The sequence below is a fragment of the Alternaria arbusti genome (assembly GCF_024043155.1).
Source record: "Alternaria arbusti strain BMP 1465 chromosome Unknown scaffold_9, whole genome shotgun sequence".
Lineage (NCBI taxonomy): Eukaryota > Fungi > Ascomycota > Dothideomycetes > Pleosporales > Pleosporaceae > Alternaria > Alternaria arbusti.
Window position 1 is genome coordinate 870,944 of NW_026249949.1, and position 18,506 is coordinate 889,449.

The following is an 18,506-nucleotide window of genomic DNA, read 5'->3' on the forward strand; positions in this document are numbered from 1 at the left end:
TGTGCGCAAGCACCGCCTTCGCCATCGACATTTTCCAAGCCGACGGCTCCATCAAAGCGATGGCAGAAGGCGATCTGCTACCACGCCAGATCCCAGGGTGCTGCTCCACCAACTTCAATGGGCCTTGTGTTTGCCCACCTGCACCTTGTACTAGCTGTGGTGTACGTATTTCCTACTCGACTCAAGATGAAGGAGACGAAGAAGAAGACGGAACTAGAGAGCCCTGGAGGGGATGAATGAGAGCGATACGTCGGGTTGATCATGGGACGCTTTGCTAACGTGTCTGGGTGTAGCTTGAGTGCTGCGGTTTTTAGAGAGGTGCGATAGTCCGCCATGACCGGGCACTTCTGGAAAGGAGGGATTCTTCGAGAAGAAACGTATGAGAAAACGTCCAAGAGGGAAGAGAGGCAAAGACATGACGATAGAGAGAGAAAGAGAGGGGGGATCAAGGGCGTAATAGCCTGATGTCAGCATGGAATCAAACATCTGCGCTAATGTCAATATTAGATAGCGTGCAAGTACAGATTTCAACATTTCGAAGTTTATGAGTGCCATGAAGAGTGAAGTAGATAGCTACTAGAAGCAATAACAGCTGACACGGACAGGACTACGACAGACATGGCTTCTCGTATCACTAACCACTGACCGCCAACCCAGATCACCTTGGGCCACAGCTACGGGTAAATATCGGGACTCTCCTCCAGCCTCATAATTCCCAGTTACCAGGTCCGAAAATACTCACACATGGCAGTGGTTTCTGCACACTACCACCTGGGCACTACCACCAACAACGCCAGCAACAACACCTCCATCGCACGACACTTCCATCCCATCCCACCGCCCCAACTCACCGCACCGCACCTAAAGTCGCAATCTGATACCCAGCGGCGCCAAGATGTGATTCAGCCTTTCAGCCTCCCACCTAGGTAGTCCTGCAAATCACAACAAGAACTGATTGGCACCCGAACCATATCAGAAAGGTCGAGGTAATACAGTACACCAGAGATGGCGCCATAACACCAATCCATACACCGCACACTCCACAAAGGACAAGGCCCTTCTAACTTGTCCTCTACACCTCATGTACAGCCTCGTCACTCATGCCAGAATTGTAACGTGCAAGGCTAACAAGGTAGAACTGAGCGACCGAAAAACAACCGTGGAAGCACTATGCAGGACAGGGAAGAAGGCGGTGAAAATCCATGGGACAAACCGCTACCAAAAGCCGTTAAGTGGCGACCAGATACCTGAAACGAGGCTACCATCACCAACCTAACCAACAGCCATAGCACTAAAAACTGCTCTACTCCAACGGCGCGAAACCTAATACGCGTATGTACAACATCATCGTCACCATATCCTCCCATCCTCCCGCCCACCCAAACCGCGACCTCCCTCATCACTCTCCCGCTTCCCATGCCCGGGTTATGCAGGCGCATCCAACTGCCGTTGACTGCTGCAGGTCATTGTACGGCTCTTGCGCCCGCGGTAAGGATACCCACATGTAAGCAGTAGAGACAGATGGAGGTGGTGATGGGCGGTTTTGCCCAGGTGCTAGAGCTGGCTATTCAGCCTATATACCTAGGTACGGACTAACCTTGGAGACCAGACGCGAACGGGCCGAAACGGTGACGGTCGTGTGCGGAAATGCGCCGGCTTGTACGTGGGAAGTGGGTCGGTGGATGGGTGAGGCGATGCGGGAAGGGAAGGGAAGAGAAGGGAAGCTGGAGGTGCGCAAGGTACCCGTGGACGTGTGTGGTGTTGAGGTAGAGGGAAGGTGGAGATGTTTGGGAATACATGTAGTATACATACTTATTTCCACACCACCAACCACATCCCCACATCCCCAACCCAATCAACAATAGGTAACCCACCACATCTACCCACCACCCAACATGCGTCTCACAGCCCTCCTCACCGCCGTTGGCGTGAGCACCGCGTTCGCAAAGCACATCCCCCAACTCGACGGCTCTGTCAAGATTGTACCAGATACGCAGCTGGATGCACGCCAGTTTATCCCGGATTGCTGCTCGAATAATTTCGCTCCGCCTTGTGGGTGTGGGAGGGCGTATGAGAATGCTTGTGATGTATATTTTGTTGTGAAATGAATGAAATGAATGAAATGATGGATTGGGTGTAGTCTTCTTGCTGAAATCTTTGAGGAGGGGAGAAAGGATGGGGAGGAGTATATTGGGGTTGTGTATGATATCTTATGGGCAAAAACTTGGGATATGTTTGTAATCTATCCGCCTTGGCCTGAAAGAACGAATTCGAAAAGTTCAATATCAACGTCTGCTTTCCATAACCATCTTCACCGGATACCTAGTTCAACACCCCGTAGCTAGCTGTGATCCACAAACACTAACAACAACACCACCAACAACGACAACGACGAAGGCACACAGCGGCCACCTCCTCGCACATCTCCTCACCGCAGTATCACTTCATTCATGGTGTGATGCCCAGTACCGCCTAGATATGATTCAGCCTCTAGGCTGCAAACCACGCGCCAACGGGCCGAAATGCAAGGGGTTCGTCTCCACAGAATGCGTACGCAGTGTCAGTGATGCAACGGACGAAAGACAAACGAGGCTGGATCAGTGGAGATGGTGGAGATGGTGGAGATGTGGATAGATGAATGTACGTGTTGGGTAGGATGGTCGGCCGGGGTAGGAGATGGGGGATGGGCTGTGTGGGTATAAGTAGCTGGCTATAGCACGACCACGACCACCCTCCTATCCAGACAGACAATAAGAATACGTTTACCTACAACTACGACCTCCTTATATCAACAACCATGAAGCTCACCGCCCTCCTCACCCTCCTCTGCGCGAGCACCTCCCTCGCCGCCACGAACTACGTCCTCCAAGTCGACGGCAGCATCAAAGCCTACGACGTCGTAGAAGGCGACCTACAAGCCCGCCAGCAGTTCGAGAGCTGCTGCGCCACCAGATTCGTGCCGCCGTGCGGCTGTGGTACCGACTGTCCTAGCTGCGGTGTAAGTACCCTACCTACTCCAGAAAAAAGAACGTGGACATTGCTAACAGTTGCGTGTAGGTCAGTTGCTGCGGAGTATGATTTCACTGAGACTGTATGGGGAGGGAGGGCTTGAAGGGAGAGAGTAATTGGGAAAGAGGGAATGCATAATGTTACATATGTTTATTTTCTATGCCAATTTGAAGGAGGTTCAACGGTCTTCCCACGTTGCCCAGAGATGAAAACGCCAGTATACGTGAAAACATGTGCCAACGCCGTCGCTATGCAGTTAAGAAACAAACATGGTCTACTTTATCTCAGTTCCTTCCATGCCATCCATGGTACTGCGATGACGCAGATCGACACGAGCCACTCATGACTCCCGAAATAACATAACCACCACGTACGCAAAAGGTACTCCACATCAAATGAGAGAGATTGCAAGCCTCAGACTCGTCTACTTTCTCATTCCGGAGAAGTCTTTCAGGATGCCAATCATGTGGGTATTGGTCTGCTTGCCACCACGACGAGGACCCTTCTTCTTTTTGTTGGTAGGGGCGGCAACAATAACCTTGGCTTGCGTAGCGGCGGTCAGCTTGTTGGCTAGAAGGGCCTTGCGCAGCTCATCCGGGTTATCGGGCACCTGGACCGAGTGCCAGGCCTTTGCGAAGACGGGGTCCATGGGCAGCATGAGAGAAGGGTCGTTGCCCCAGACAGTCTTTGGCACACCGTCCTTGGCGCGTCGCACCAGCACCTCCTTCTTGTTCTCCATCTTGGTGATGTCGTCGGCGACGGTGGACCAGCCGTCTTTCAGGTCTTTGATCTGGAGTCCCATGGCCGACTTCTGCGTCTGGAAATGGCCTTTGAGCTGCGCGCGGTCGTGGATGCTGAGCTTGCTCTTGTACTTGTACCGCTCGTTCGCAGAGTCCCAGCTGATCCGGTTGCCGGCGTTGTCGGCGCGCATCAGCTGGCGCAGCTGTTCGCGCTGGATGTGGCCTGGCGGGATGTTGAGGTATTCCATGATGTCGTCGAAGGTGTGCCATTTTTCTTTGCGCTCGCGCAGGAAGTCGTTGACGTAGGTGAGGCGGGTGAAGACGTGCTCGCCGGTGCCTGTGTCCTGCGGCTGCGAGTAGACGACGGGGGGCGCTCCATCGGCTGGACGCTTGCGCTTTCCGCTGGCGGAGGAGCTCGAGGGCGTGGGTGAGGGGGCGTTCATGCCTGTGGCCGAGTTCGCCTTGAGAAACGACATGGTGGTAGTGGTGGTGGTGGTGGTGGTAGAAGTTGAAGATGCGGTCGGAGGTGCGTGGGTGGCTGTTGCCTGGTCAAGGATACCTGCTGTCGGCAGTCGAGTGTGCAGCGTCTAGCTAAAGAGTCGCACGGCAGACAACGGGAAAGGTCCGGTAGTAGTGAGCGTGGATGCGCGGAAGGTGCGGCGGGTGAAGGTGGAGGTAGTGAATGGAAGACGTCGAGTGAAGGCGTCGGAGAAAGACGCACATGTGCTATGACCTCAAGCCTGGGAGGCAGCCGCGCTAGTGGTTGGCCCCTGCGCGACCGTCGTCAAACAACTGAACTCGCGACTTTGACCGCGGACCCGTTCATTGTTCGCGTCAACACCACCGCCCTCCTTTGTCTCTTTTCTCCCCGGGACGCACTCGACCGATCGGAGAATGGTTCGAGGCCTGCAATAAACTAATACACCATCATGGCGGCAACCGTCGACGTCGGCTACCTGGCCGCGTCCTATTCCGTCCCAGAGACAACCCTACAGTCATTACTATCCGAGCCCACCGTCGAGCTCGTCCAGACGCTCCTCACTCAGATCGAAGCGAAGGCGCGCGCATACGATGACCTCCAATCGGAGAAGATCCGCACCGATGTCGAGCTCGAAGCCGCCATCCAGGGCGGAGAGCAGCGCGCGCGCACCCTCAAGGCCACCGCAGAGAAGGCGCAGAAGGAGGCCGAGGAATTGAAGAAGAAGCTAGTCCAAGAGGGTACGCGATGCATAAGCCATGCATGTCCAATTGATACTGACGCGTTTATAGAGAATGCACGGCAAGAGGCAGAGGCGGCGCTGCACAACCTGCGCGCCACGGCCACCAGCTCGACGTCTGAGACGCAGGCGCTGGAGTCGCGCATCAAGACGCTCGAGTCCCAGAACCGCGACCTCATGGCCATGCACGAGACCAAGACGACCGCACACGACCGCCTCGCCAAGGAGCTCACCGAGCAACACCAGAAGTCGGTCGAGCTGCGCAAGCAGGTGTCGACGCTCGAGGAGAAGACGCAGTCGCTTGAGAGCGCGGCCACCAATGTCAAGTTCCGCGAGGCCAACCTGCAGCAGGAAATCGAGCAGCTCCGCAGCAACAACGACTGGTACACGACCGAGCTCAAGACACGTGCAGACGACCACAGCAAGTACCGGAAAGAGAAGAATGCCCAGATTGCCCAACTCCAGCGCGAGAACGCCGACGCCGCCGAGACCATCGACACCCTAAACCGCTCCGAGACGCTGTTGCGACAACACATTGAAGAGCTCAAGGGCAAGGCCGAGGAGGACCGTCTGCGCATCGAGGAGCTCGAGAATGCAGCGTCAGCCGCCGAGGCCCATTTCCGCATCGAGCTCGACAGCGCGCGCCGCCTGTCGACGCTGCACCAACAAAATAACGAGATGACCAAGAAGCGCTTGGAGCAGCTGCAGTCGGACAGTAGCCGCGTACAAGAGGAAGCCGCGACCGAGATTGGCCAGCTCATGGCCGAAGTCGAGGCGGAACGTGAGAGGGCTGCCGAGGCCGATGCGCGCACTGCTGAGCTCGAGACGCTCGTCGAGACCCTCAAGAGCGACAACTCCGAGCTTCGAAGCTCCGTCCGCGTACCCGGAACGCCGCGACACGGCATGAGCATGAACGGTGGCTTCAGCACGCCCGGCCGAGCTGGCTCGCCTGCTGTCGTCTTCTCCCCTGGCGGCTCGCAGCTCAAGACCGATGCGTCCAAGACTCAGCTACTGATCGAGAACAACGACCTCAAGAAAGAGCTTCGCAAGGTCCGTGAGAAGTTGGAAGAGAACACCGGTGTCCTCAACGACATGCTGCAGGAGCTGGAGCGTCACCAACCCGAATTCGACGAACTCCGCCGCCAGAACGATGCCCTGAACGAGCAGAACAACGAAATCAGCGCGCTTCTCGAAGAAGCCATTGCCGAACGCGAGGCAGCACAACGCGACTCGCGCAAGGCGCTGGGTGACTTGGAAGGCGTACACAACGAATCTGCTCTCCTGCGTCGCCAGGTACAGGACATGACGATCCAGCTGCGGACATTGTTATGGCGTCGCCAGGTTGAAGAGCAGGGTCTGGGCAGCCTCACAGAGGAACAGCAAGAGTTCATCGTCAACGCTCTTGAGAACAACCAAGTACCGGACAAGCACGTACCAGACGACTCGCCTACACACCAGATGATCACGAAGCACCTGATCCTCTACAAGGACATTGCTACCCTGCAGCAACAGAACGCCGAACTGACGCGCACACTCCGACAAGTGGGCGACGAACAGGAGAGGCAAGAGGTCCGCATGAAGTCTGAGCAATACCAGCAAGACGTCGAGGAGCTTGGCCGTCTACGCTCCGTGGTCGCTGAGAAGGAAGAAGAGATCAAGTCACTCAACGTTCGCTCGCAAACCCTCAAGACCGAGCGCGACATGTACAGCCGCATAGTTGGCGGTCGGGGTCAGTTGCCGTCTCACTCGCAGTCAACATCCGCTTTCGCACAGTCTGTGCCTGCAGGCGGAGCTCCCTTGCTTCTCGAGAACGGCTCTTCATCCCGCGAGATCCCCGAGTACAGCAAGCTTATCAAGGACCTTCAATCCCACATTGACCTGCTCAAAGAGGAGAGTGCCACAGACCGCACTACACTCAAGGCGCAGGTTGATAGTCTGACCAAGGACAACTCCCAGCTCCAGAGCGACAAACTCCGTTTCGAGTCGCAGGTGCGTCGAGAGCAGGACAGGTATGCCCGTCTTGAGGGTAGCATCAAACTGCTCCAGTCCGAGAAGGACTCCCTCCAGGAACGCTACAACAAGGTCCAAGCCACCATGGCCCAACAGGACGACAGGCTTGTCAAGGCCACCCAGAACGCTGCGGAAGCTGAGGCACGTCTTCAGAGCTTGCAGGGCGAGATGGTGCAGCTCAAGGCATCTCGGGAAATGTCCGCGACTATTGAAGCACGTCTTAAGGAAAGGAACCAGGAGTTGATGACCGAGCGCGATCGGTTGAGCAACATGGTGTCCTCGATTCAGAGTCTGCGCAACGAAGCTGAGTTGGCCACCGCGGAGAGCCGACGCGAGCTGCAGAACACGGTGGACAAGCTTCGGACAGATTTGCAGAGCGCTGAAAGCAAGTTGGAGGACGAGATCGCCGAGCACAAGAGGGCGACCCAGCAAAGAGACTACGAGCGAACCGAAACGCAACGACGCATCGACGACCTCATTGCAGCACGTAACAGTGCCGAAGTCAAGTCTGCGACCGCTGAAACGACGCGCCACCAGTTGGAGCAACGCCTTAAGGAACTCCAGAACCAACTTCAGTCGTCCGAGGAGCGCCTACAGGCTCTTCAACCACGATCGCAGGCCAACGATGAGCAAGATCCTGTCAGTCGCGAGGAAGAGCTCGCGGAACAGGTTTCGGATCTTAAGCGCAAGATCGAGCGCAAGGAAGAGGATCTGGAGGCCGTCACTGCCCAGATTGCCGGCTTCCAGGACATCGCTCAGGATGCCGAGAACCGATTGCAGACCTTTGTCGAGGCCCACGAACGACTCCAGGAGCAACTTAACCTTGCACAAGAAGAGAAGGATGCTACTATCCGCGATCTGCAACAGCGCGTGGAAGACATCTCTTCTGAGCTCGCATCAAGCAGCACCGAGCTTACCGAACTGCGAGGAAAGCATGAGCAAGACACGTTGGTCCTCAGACAAGAGAAGGAAACCTTGGAAGCAGAGATCACCCGACTCAACAATGATGTAGCCGACTACAAGGCTGAGGCTGAGAACCAGATGCAATACGTGAAGACTCAAGCCGACATCGCCGAGCGCGCCCAGAAGGACTACGAGCACGAGTTCCAGAAGCACGCCGAGAGCATGACGAAGCTCCGTGAGCTGCGCGACGAATACAATCAGCTTCAATCCCAGATCACAGAGTTCAAGACGCAAGCAGAAGCTGCACGCACAACGCTGGAGCAGAGTCAAGAACACTGGAAGTCTACTGAGGGTCGCTATGAGGAGCAGCTTGCAGAGGCCAGACGCCGCCACGACGACTTGAAGCAATACAACCAGACATTGCTCAAGCAGTTCGACGAATACAAAGAGCAAATCAACAGCTTGAAGAACGACCGGGGCGCATCGACTGGGGAGCCAAGCAATACGGAGTCCGGCTCTAACAACCTCCAGGACATCGAGACCTATCTCCGCCGAGAGAAGGAGATTTTGGAAGTTCAGTTGAACCTCAAAGTGCAGGAGTCAAAGCGTCTCGAGCAGCAACTCACACACGCCCAGGGTCAGCTCGACCAGACGCGAGAGAAGCTACTGGAAGAGCAAGCCAAGGCCTCGGGTTCGCAGAGCAACTCCAGCCTTGCACATCTCAACAAGAACCTCGAAGAACTTAACGTCTACCGCGAGAGCAATGCGACGTTGCGCAGCGAAAACACGCGTCTTCAAGCCTCGTTTGCTGAGAAGGCCAAGGCACTGGAGGATCTGCAGGCTGAGTTGGAACCCTTGCAAGTTCGTGTGACTGAACTTGAGGGCGAGCTCGAGCTCAATGTAGGTCACCTCAAGGCTGTTGAGGAGGATCGCGACCGCTGGCAGAAGCGTCACCAGGACGTGCTCCAGCGATACGATCGCATCGACCCCAAGGATCTCGAAGATCTCAAACAACAGATCGAAGACCACAAGGTGGAGCGCGACCAGGCACTCGAGCAGGTCGCCGGCCTCAACGAACAGATTACAGCTCTCACAAGCGACGTACAGAAGGCGAATGCTGAGCGAGATAACATCAAGGCGGCCGAGCGAGAAAAGTTCCAAAAGACACATAATCAGCGCATGTCAGAGAAGAGGGCTGAAATCACCGCACTCACTGCACAGCTCAAGGAGGCGCAGGAATCGAGTACAAGCTTGCAAAAGGAGGTCGACCGCATCCGCCAAGAGCTCACCAACGCCCAAGCCACAAGTGCCAACGCCGGACAATCCCAGGAGCGAACGGCGGCACTTCAGAAAGAGTTGGAGCAGACCCGCGCACGACTGGCGACGACCCAGCAAGAGCTTAATGCCGCGAAGACTGCTCGCGACGAAGCCATTGCTCAGGCGAACACTTCTACCCAGGCAGCTGAGAATGCAGATGCGGGCGAAGAGGGTCAGATCAACGAGAACTCTGATGCTACGACGGCCCAGCTGGCTCTTCTGCAGAAGCAGCTGGGTGAAGCTCAGCAAAAGGCTTCGAATGCCGAGAGCAGCCGATCTGCCATTGCAAACCAACTGTCCGAGCTACAGGCGCAACTGTCGACACTGGGCGAGCTCCAGAAGGAAGCCGTAAGTTCCAGTGACGTTCTTGTCACATGCCCGAGACTAACTTTTCCGCAGGCTACGAAAGACACCACCATCGACGAGCTTCGGAACCAGCTTTCACAGCAACAACCGTCATCGAACCCGGCTTCTGCCGAGCCCGCGACCGACTCCGCCACGGCCGTGGACACTGAAAAGCTCAAGGAGGAGCTCGCTGCGAAGGCCGCCGAAGTCGACGATTTGCGGGCTCAACTTGCTAGTGCGAAGTCTGGACAACAACCCACCGAGGGCCAGACACAACCGGAAGCCTCGCACAACGACGATCAGATCACAGCCCTGAAGGCTTCACTCGACCAGCGAGAGGCCGAGCTGAACGAACTCGAAGCATCGTTGAAAGCCCGTGAAGACACGATCACTAGGAGAGAAGGCGCCCTAGAGAAGATCAAGAACAAATACAACGAGTCTATCAAGAAGACCAAGGCCGAATCCAGCGAACAGGTCGAACGCTTGAAGGAGGCTCACCAAGCCGAGCTCGAGAGTCTACGACAAGAGAAGCAGGCCGCTGCCTCGACTCAAAACGCTACCAGTGAAGGGACAACCGAGACTCAATCTGTACCGGATGGCATGATCAACACACAGGATCTACCACGACCTGCAGTCACGGAAGATCAGCTCAGGAAGTGGTTCAAGACCAACAGTGGGGTGTTGGCGGTGGTGAAATCTCAGATTCATATGAACCTCGAGAAGCAAACAGCTGCGAGGGATGAGAAGATCAAGCAGCTCAACGAACAGATCAAGCAGCTCAATACACAGATCGATCAGCTCAAGACTCAGAAAGCTATCGATGGCATTACGGGTGTGAAGCAGGAACCTGAACAACCGAAGGCGGCTGGTTCGGGCGAGGACCTGGCTGCCGTCAACGCTGCTTGGGAGAAGAAGCTGAAGGAGAAGCTCGAGGAACTAGAAGCGAAGCTGACCAAGACGCATGAATTGAAGGCGAAACTCAACGCTTCACAGTTGAAACTGTTCAGAACCAGGTTCAGCTACGTCGAGAAGGCTGCGAAGGAGACGCCGACCGAGGAGGTCGCAAAGGTGTACGCTGTTGCGCTGACCCAGAAGCCTGTGGAAGCCACTAAGCCTGCACAACCCGCCACACCCGCCAAGCCTGCTCCCTCACAAGCTGCGCCGAATACATCAACACCAGCACAGCAACAGCCAGCGGCGCCTTCCGCGACCAACACACCTCAAGCAAACGGCACCAACAACGCTACTCCTACTCAAGCCACACAGCCCAACCCCTTCCTCCAGGCCGCCGGCCACGGCACCGCCCCAAACCCATTCCAGCAAACCCAGAACCAAATGGGACGAGGACTACCTCAGCCAGGTTTCACAGTCCAAGGCCAAGCCCAAGCTCAACAGCCGCAAGCACAGCAGCAACAGCAATCAGGACGCGGCGCAGGAACCGGAGCCCAGGCCCTCCGCGGCGCCCTCCAATCCAACATCCCCCGCGGCGGCGGCGGCGGCGGAACCGGTATCCCCATGCCTGGCGGACGCGGACGAGGCCAGAACCAGCCGCAGCAACAACATCAAGGTCAGCAAGGTCAGAACCAGCAACAACAGCAACACAACCAAGGTCCCGGTGCATCGCAAATCGGTCGCGGGGGCGGTCGAGGCGGTGGACGGGGTCGCGGTCAACAGAATCAGAACCAGGGTCAGAATCAGAGTTCGCCGGCTCGTGGCCTTAACCCCGTTGCTGCGGGTTTCCAACCTGGTCAAGCTGGTCAAGCTGGACGGGGCCAGAAGCGCGGTGCTGAAGATGATAGTGAGGGTGCGACGAGGGGAGGGAAGAGGCCGAGGGGTGGAAGGGGGGGTGGTGGTAATGGAGGGCAGGCGGGCGCTGAGTAGGAAACGTCATGAGTTCGAGGATTCAAGGGATGGGATGGATGGGGTGAGATGGGGATGCGAGCATATATTTTCTTTCTCTTTTGTTCAATGTTTTCAGAGTTTCACGTTCATGGTTATCTTTTTCCCGAGGGACGAAAGATGTGTTATCAAAATGGGTATACAGCGAAGTTCATGCATGGGATTAGTAAGGCTCTGGGATGAGTTTGCTCTTTTCGAAGTCGTGTTTGTACTATAGCATTACATGGTGTTTATGGGAATTTGAGATTGATGTGCGTTCTTAGATTCATGGGGTTTGGGGTGCTGTGTCGTGATGTGTTGGGTGACCTTGGATGTGTGGTGGTTTACTCATCGTCAAGTAGTAAGGTCGGTTCGGGCTGCGGTTGACGAAATAGTTGTGGTGTACTCGTGATCGTAATCGACCGGCGTCTTTGCCCACGTATCCATGTTGTTTTCTATATCATCGTGACAATGAGGAGGGGGCCGGCTTCGTTTGATTACTGACACATGGGTATAGTATGTCGAGTGTTGACGTTGGGATGATTGCTATCATGGTCATGGAGTCGTGCTGATTAGAAATGTTGTATGTCGAGCGGACAGGGCTGGCTCGACATCGTTTTCAGTATTGACACCTCGATATAGAATGTGAAGTCTGGTTCGATAGGTGACGTTAGGATGATTGCTGTCTTGGTCTGTATGACAGCGTCGAGTCGTGATGATTAGAAATGCTGTATGTAATTGAACAAAGCTGGCTCGGCATGGTCTCGCGATCTTTTCATACTGACACTCCTTAAGCTACCGTCTTTGCAGGCATGCTGCTGCTATCTGCATTGGCTTCATTAATGGATCTGTAATAAGTACCTATCTTACCTTGCACGTCTCATGACCATCTCATACGTAACGCCAGCGACACTGCAAGGCCGCTCTCCGGCTACATTCTTTCTTACCAGCAACTGCGGCGAGAATTTCCGTCTCGTCAATTCATACTCAGCAGCACAAGTCGAGTCGGAAAGGCCCGCGACATATGCGCTGGACACCATACCCACCAATCAGCCTCCTCCACGAACCTTCCCAAAAACATGAAGTTCCTCTTACACTAGCGTATGTGGACCCCAAAGGCTCGGTGGCGACTATGCGCACTTCGGTCGTCGGTCGTCTCGGAGTCGTGGTCCCGGCCCGTCGCTCTCTCACCGACCGGATCGTCGCTCAACGCTCGGGCGACAACCCGCCGCCCGGTTATCAAGAGTCATTCAAGAGTATCGGGCGTCGGTCGGGAAAATGCCAAGAAGACTGAGCTCGCGGACTTTGTCTTCGGATGCGCCGGCGATTGGCTGGGTGCCTTGGTGTTTTGGTGTTTTGAGGGTCCTCGTGATCTGGTATGTCTGGATATAGCGCTTGTGTTGACGGACGGGACTGCAAGCACTGCAAGTCGTGCGTGCGTCGCGGATGCTGGAGTCTAGCGTATGTGGAGATGCAGTTGGCAAGCTGACGCAGCTCTGCGCCTGCAAGATTCCATTATCGATTCGTACCAGGTGGGCATGAAGGGCTGGTGTTAGCGCAAGTGGGGGAGGTGGTTGTTATCGAGATTGCGAGGAACTTTTGCCCGGGAGAGGGAAACAGGTCCAGGGAAGAATGGAGTGGCTAGCATGATGACTGATGTTGTTCTGTGCTAGTCGTGGTGTTGGAGGACAGGATAGTTGTGATATCACTGCTGGGTTGTAATGTGGTGAACTACTTTTTTGTGGGTCTTGCATAGCTTAGTGGACTTGGAATGTAAACATGACATTTAGGTGTGGGTGGGTAAACCTTCAATTCAACACTCAACCTAGAACTGTTTGTATGCTGCTTACGGTGGTGGTGGAGCGGAGCGAGCATGCATGTACAGCGCGCGATCTAGCCCTCGAGTCGAAAATCAAGACCATCGCGTGGGGATAACTGCATCTGGAGTTGTGGACACGATGGATAAGCTCCGAAGGCCCCTTGCCCCTGCAGTTCTCTAACCGAACGACGACTGTACCACGAGGCAGCTCAAGTCTGGCCGAACTGATACGACGTCCAATTACAGTAGTTTCTCGGCGCATCGATGCCAACACATCAATCTGCGTGCAGGTCGGAGAGACTTTGAAGGAGTCAGACCACAAACGGGTCGAGCCGACAAAACAATCATGTTCACGTGCCTGTCCGGTGAATCCTGCGAAGACTCTAGTGCCAGCGAGCCTTCGGAGAGCCGCATGCATGTGTCGTTGGAGACTGCAGCGCGCTATCAGTAGCCTGCAGCCACTTGGCGTCAAATAGTGTTGATTCGCCAATGCAACGAGACATCTCTCGTTCGGGCTAGGCGGACGCAGCAGACCAATGACGGTGGGATCTGGAAGAACATGCGGACACTCCGCCTCGCACCGGTCGCTAGATGATCCGAACACGAAAGTGTATACCGGTGGAGCCTGGACGACTTCAATGCTCGCGTGCCATGCATGTTCACGTAGGAGCGACGTCCCGAGGAGTCGCGAGGTCGCGAGGAGTTGACCGAGTGGCGCTCGCGATAACGGTGGCAAGGGGACGCGCAGCATGCAGTTGAGTCATCGCATACAGTGTTGGTTGAATAATGTCAAGATGATGTTCAGTCAGTAGGTAGAAGATGAGCAACTAAGGTCGCACACTACACAGGTAAGGTTTGCGGTGCCAAGCGACGTGCCAAGTCCTCCACGACTCCTACCCAAACTTCATCAATTCCTCGTGTGCTCAAAATCTAGCGGATGTACATGCTTGCATGCTTGGCTGTTACGTAGTCCCGACTTGATCGACTACCCTGCATACGGATCATATGCATGGCGTTGTCAATCTCGACGTCCGTGGTCGCTGCTCCTCGAAAGGGATTGATCACACTGGCAATACATGCGCTAGCAACGGGCAGACATGCTGTGTTCTGTTGCATGGCTGTGCGGATATGATTGTAAAGGGATTGGTCTGGCCAGGCTTGCTACCTGTGGGTGATGCAGCGTGGCAATCTTGAATCCTGCAGCGGAAGGCGGGAGGATGACTGAGCGCTACCAGAGTCTGGCCGCGCACACAACTTGCATGTTACGCAGAAATGGCGAGGCGACTACGAAATCACTGAAAGAATTTCATGTTAGAGTTTTGCAACAATCACTATGAATTACAAGATACATCATCTTGTTCTAGAATTGAGGTAACCCTGCTCGCTAAATGGTGAATACCCCAGCCAAGACGTGAGGTAAGATCGCGTGCTCGATGAAACGCTCCATGATGATCCCTCCAGCATCGAACATCGAACTGCGGCCGGTCGGGCCTTTTGAAGTCAGACCAGGGCGGTGTGCTCGTAGAGGTGGAATTTCGCCATCGCCCAAAAGGGACTAGTTCGGGCGGGATTGGTCACTCGAAGCGTGGATTGCGTAGGATTGCGTGACCGCTGGAAGTCACGACCCAACCTTTTGTAAGGCGCGTCAGGGTCGCACTTCCCCACATACACCGTGCGGCCGACGCGACTTCCGGGGCGTCGCTCTTCTTATCCAGCTTATCTATAAAGGTCCCACTGCCCTCATCTCAACCAGAGTTCGCCCACCAAGTTTCCTGCCTTCACCTACTTTCAGGAATTAATTGCTTCTTCCTACAATACCATCCAAGCTTCAAGTCTACCACCACAACCACTGCCACTACAGTATGGCACCCAGTCTCTTGCTAGACCCAGAGTCGCCGCCCTCATCCTATGTCCACACCACCAAGCAAGCCTTCAGCCAGGACGGCGGTGTCTCACTCAAGGAGGCCCAGGCTCCCGTTGGCGGCGACTTTTCCTTCTCTTCTACAGCCATGAACGGTAATGGTAACGGCCATGTCAACCGTAGCGATGGCTTCTCCGGCAACGGGTTCTCAGATGCTCAGCAAGGCGGAAGCGATTTCATTACTGCTCAGACTCTTCGTCAACAATCGGACAGCTATGCGACTCAGGCTCGCACTTCGGGAGACGGAAAGCGTCCCAACATCTTGTACATTATGGCCGATCAGATGGCCGCACCCATGCTAAAGTTCAATGACCCAGAGTCAGTTATCAAGACACCTCATCTTGATGAGCTTGCTAGGACCGGCGTCAACTTCGCGAGCGCTTACTGCAACTCACCTTTGTGCGCACCATCTAGGTTCACCATGTGCAGCGGTCAGTTGCCATCCAAGATCGGAGGATACGACAACGCCTCGATCCTGAGCCCAGAGATCCCGACCTACGCCCACTACCTCCGCCGCGAAGGCTACGAGACTGCGCTTGCAGGAAAGATGCACTTCATCGGCCCTGACCAGCTCCATGGCTTCGAGCACCGACTTACTTCCGACATCTACCCTGGCGACCTGGGATGGTCCGTCAACTGGGACAAGCCAGAGGAGCGTCAAGAGTGGTACCACAACATGGCTTCGGTCATGCAAGCCGGACCATGTGTGCGATCCAACCAACTCGACTATGACGAAGATGTCATGCACAAGGTAAGGAATCTCAGTAGTACAATATACTCCAGCGGTATCAGGAAGTCTTCTAACACATACCTTCAGGCTCAACAGTACCTCTACGACTACGTTCGGTCTGACCCCGAGAGCCGTCGGCCATTCGCCTTGACGATCTCTTTGACCCACCCACACGACCCTTACACAATGATCCAGGAGTACTGGGACCGATACGAGGGCGTCGACATTCCTCTACCCAAGGTTGAGATCGCCCAAGAGAACCAGGACTCTCACTCCCAGCGCCTGCTCAAGACCATCGACCTGTGGGACAACCCCGTTCCAGACGAGGCCAAGATCCGCGCGCGCCGTGCCTACTTCGCTGCTTGCAGCTTTGTTGACGACCAGGTTGGCAAGCTCGTCCGTCTCCTCAAGAACTGCAGGCTGGACAAGGACACCATCATTGTCTTTTCTGGAGACCACGGCGACATGCTTGGCGAGAGGAGCCTGTGGTACAAGATGAGCTGGTATGAGAACAGCGCGCGAGTACCGATGATCATCAATGGACCCCACATCGCTCCCAAGAAGGTCAAGGAATCGGTGTCGACAATGGATCTCCTGCCCACGTTCGTCGACCTCGCCGGAGGACAAGTCGATGATCGTCTGCCACTGGACGGTGTCAGCCTTCACGAGTATCTTGTCTCAGACAAGCCAGGCAAAGACGAGGTGTTCGGCGAGTACATGGGCGAAGGCACCGTTACTCCAACTTACATGATCCGTCGTCATGAGTGGAAGTTCACCTACTCCCTTGCCGACGGACCGCAACTCTACAACCTGGTTGAAGACCCGCAGGAACTGCATGATCTTGCCACCTCCCCAGAGCCTCACAACCAGAAGATGCTGGCCAAGTTCGAGGCGGAGGCGAGCGAGAAGTGGGACTTCAAGACCATCCACAACGACGTCGTCCGGAGCCAGCGCATGCGCCAGGTTGCTTGCAGTGCACTGAAGATTGGTCGCAAGGAGTCTTGGGACTACCAGCCACCGGCCAACGACCAGAACCGCTTCATCCGCTCGCACATTCCTCTGGATGAGCTCGAGCGTCGTGCCCGCTTCCCCATCGTCGACTACTTGGGCCGTGAGAAGTCAGCTCAAGCATCCCACCATGGTCTTGCTGGAGCAGCTGGCCAGTGAGGGCACGTTCACCAAGCAACCACGACCTTTTTCCCTTTCGATCAATTTGTGTTATTACGGATGCCGACATTTCATCTTTCCAGTCTGTTTCTAGCGATGCTGTTAATGTCCAGTTTTATTAGCGACTCATGGCGTACGACTTTACGACGCAGGGTGTGTATTTCAAGCGTTCTGCAAACAGCATGGTCAGAATGAGTTGCATTTACGGCGTTTTGGGGCATATGAGGGAAAGGCGTTACAGCGATGACGATCTTGAACAGGCCATACATGGGCGACGGGTGATCTGGCTATGTAGAGCACAGTGCAACAATAAACCTGAAAACGTAACCTCGGTGCAGAGTGAATTGACGTCGGCGTTGATCATGTGTGAAAGAATGGAGGGTGGTGCTGTGAAGCTGTGTGACTCTGGTGCGAGGCGGCGGGGACAAGGAGGGGCGTAATGGTGAGTACCACGATTGGGGGACTGCGATAAGCCAAGTTTCAAGCTACACGTGAGGTGGCGTTTGCCTCCACAAGCCGAGCGACCGACAGCGGAAGGTGCCAGTTACGTCTGCGACTCAGTACCACCAACCTTGGTTGTAGCTATATCCACCGTGTCTGTTCTACCTCAACCTCCCACTCCGCTTCAACTACCTCGAGCTCCGTCCATCACCTACGCACAACCATGTCTACTGCAGCCCGCCGCCGTCTGATGCGCGACTTCAAGGTACGCCACTAGAGCAGCACCAGCAAGCTCTGGATGTTTGCGCAATTCAATAGAGAATATCGTACTGACAAAAACAGCGCATGCAAACTGATCCTCCCGCCGGCGTCTCTGCATCTCCAGTTGCGGATAATGTCATGACCTGGTACGGCTCACCGCATTCCCCCGCACGCGACACCGAAGCCTCGCAGTCACTCTCGACTTTCGGACACACAGCAGCGGCAATAACCTATGTCTGAGCTTGACTGCTGACACATAGACAGGAACGCAGTTATCATCGGCCCAGCAGACACACCGTTCGAAGACGGGACCTTCCGTCTTATAATGCATTTCGAGGAGGCATACCCAAACAAGCCGCCGGGCGTCAAGTTTATTAGCCAGATGTTCCATCCCAACGTATACGGGACCGGCGAGCTGTGTCTGGACATTCTGCAAAACCGGTGGTCGCCCACGTACGACGTGGCAGCCATCCTGACCAGTATTCAGAGGTACGTCACAGTAGAGCTAGGTGGGCTACAGCGCGACACATGCTAAAAGGGTCCAGTCTACTAAACGACCCGAACACCTCGTCTCCCGCCAATGTCGAAGCATCGAACCTGTACAAAGAGAACCGCAAGGAGTACACCAAGCGCGTGCGCGAGACGGTGGAGAAGAGCTGGGAGGACTGAGGGGCGACTGGGGTACGAATATCACGACACGACGGCATGGGATGGAGTTACAAGGGACAGGGACAATGTCATGTTTGTT

General features: G+C 55.2%; 5 protein-coding genes across 5 annotated transcripts; 4 read left to right on the plus strand and 1 right to left on the minus strand.

The window, feature by feature from the left end:
- Positions 1 to 2,797: 2,797 nt before the first annotated feature.
- J4E86_007210 (uncharacterized protein) lies at positions 2,798 to 3,078 on the plus strand (the record flags this gene model as incomplete). Its single annotated transcript, XM_051447732.1, has 2 exons — positions 2,798 to 2,998; positions 3,058 to 3,078. The coding sequence occupies 2 exons, from the start codon at positions 2,798 to 2,800 to the stop codon at positions 3,076 to 3,078; spliced, it is 222 nt and encodes a 73-aa protein (XP_051301330.1).
- Positions 3,079 to 3,433: 355 nt separating this feature from the next.
- J4E86_007211 (uncharacterized protein) lies at positions 3,434 to 4,225 on the minus strand (the record flags this gene model as incomplete). Its single annotated transcript, XM_051447733.1, has 1 exon — positions 3,434 to 4,225. The coding sequence occupies one exon, from the start codon at positions 4,223 to 4,225 to the stop codon at positions 3,434 to 3,436; it is 792 nt and encodes a 263-aa protein (XP_051301331.1).
- A 453-nt stretch (positions 4,226 to 4,678) lies between these two features.
- On the plus strand, positions 4,679 to 11,422 carry J4E86_007212 (uncharacterized protein; the record flags this gene model as incomplete). The annotated part of the gene is made up of 3 exons (XM_051447734.1): positions 4,679 to 4,967; positions 5,019 to 9,544; positions 9,596 to 11,422. 3 exons carry the CDS (start codon positions 4,679 to 4,681, stop codon positions 11,420 to 11,422), a joined length of 6,642 nt encoding a protein of 2,213 aa, XP_051301332.1.
- Positions 11,423 to 15,100: 3,678 nt separating this feature from the next.
- J4E86_007213 (uncharacterized protein) lies at positions 15,101 to 17,056 on the plus strand (the record flags this gene model as incomplete). The annotated part of the gene is made up of 2 exons (XM_051447735.1): positions 15,101 to 15,910; positions 15,977 to 17,056. 2 exons carry the CDS (start codon positions 15,101 to 15,103, stop codon positions 17,054 to 17,056), a joined length of 1,890 nt encoding a protein of 629 aa, XP_051301333.1.
- Positions 17,057 to 17,720: 664 nt separating this feature from the next.
- UBC2 (Ubiquitin-conjugating enzyme E2 2) lies at positions 17,721 to 18,427 on the plus strand (the record flags this gene model as incomplete). The annotated part of the gene is made up of 4 exons (XM_051447736.1): positions 17,721 to 17,762; positions 17,840 to 17,904; positions 18,023 to 18,247; positions 18,304 to 18,427. 4 exons carry the CDS (start codon positions 17,721 to 17,723, stop codon positions 18,425 to 18,427), a joined length of 456 nt encoding a protein of 151 aa, XP_051301334.1.
- Positions 18,428 to 18,506: the final 79 nt, after the last annotated feature.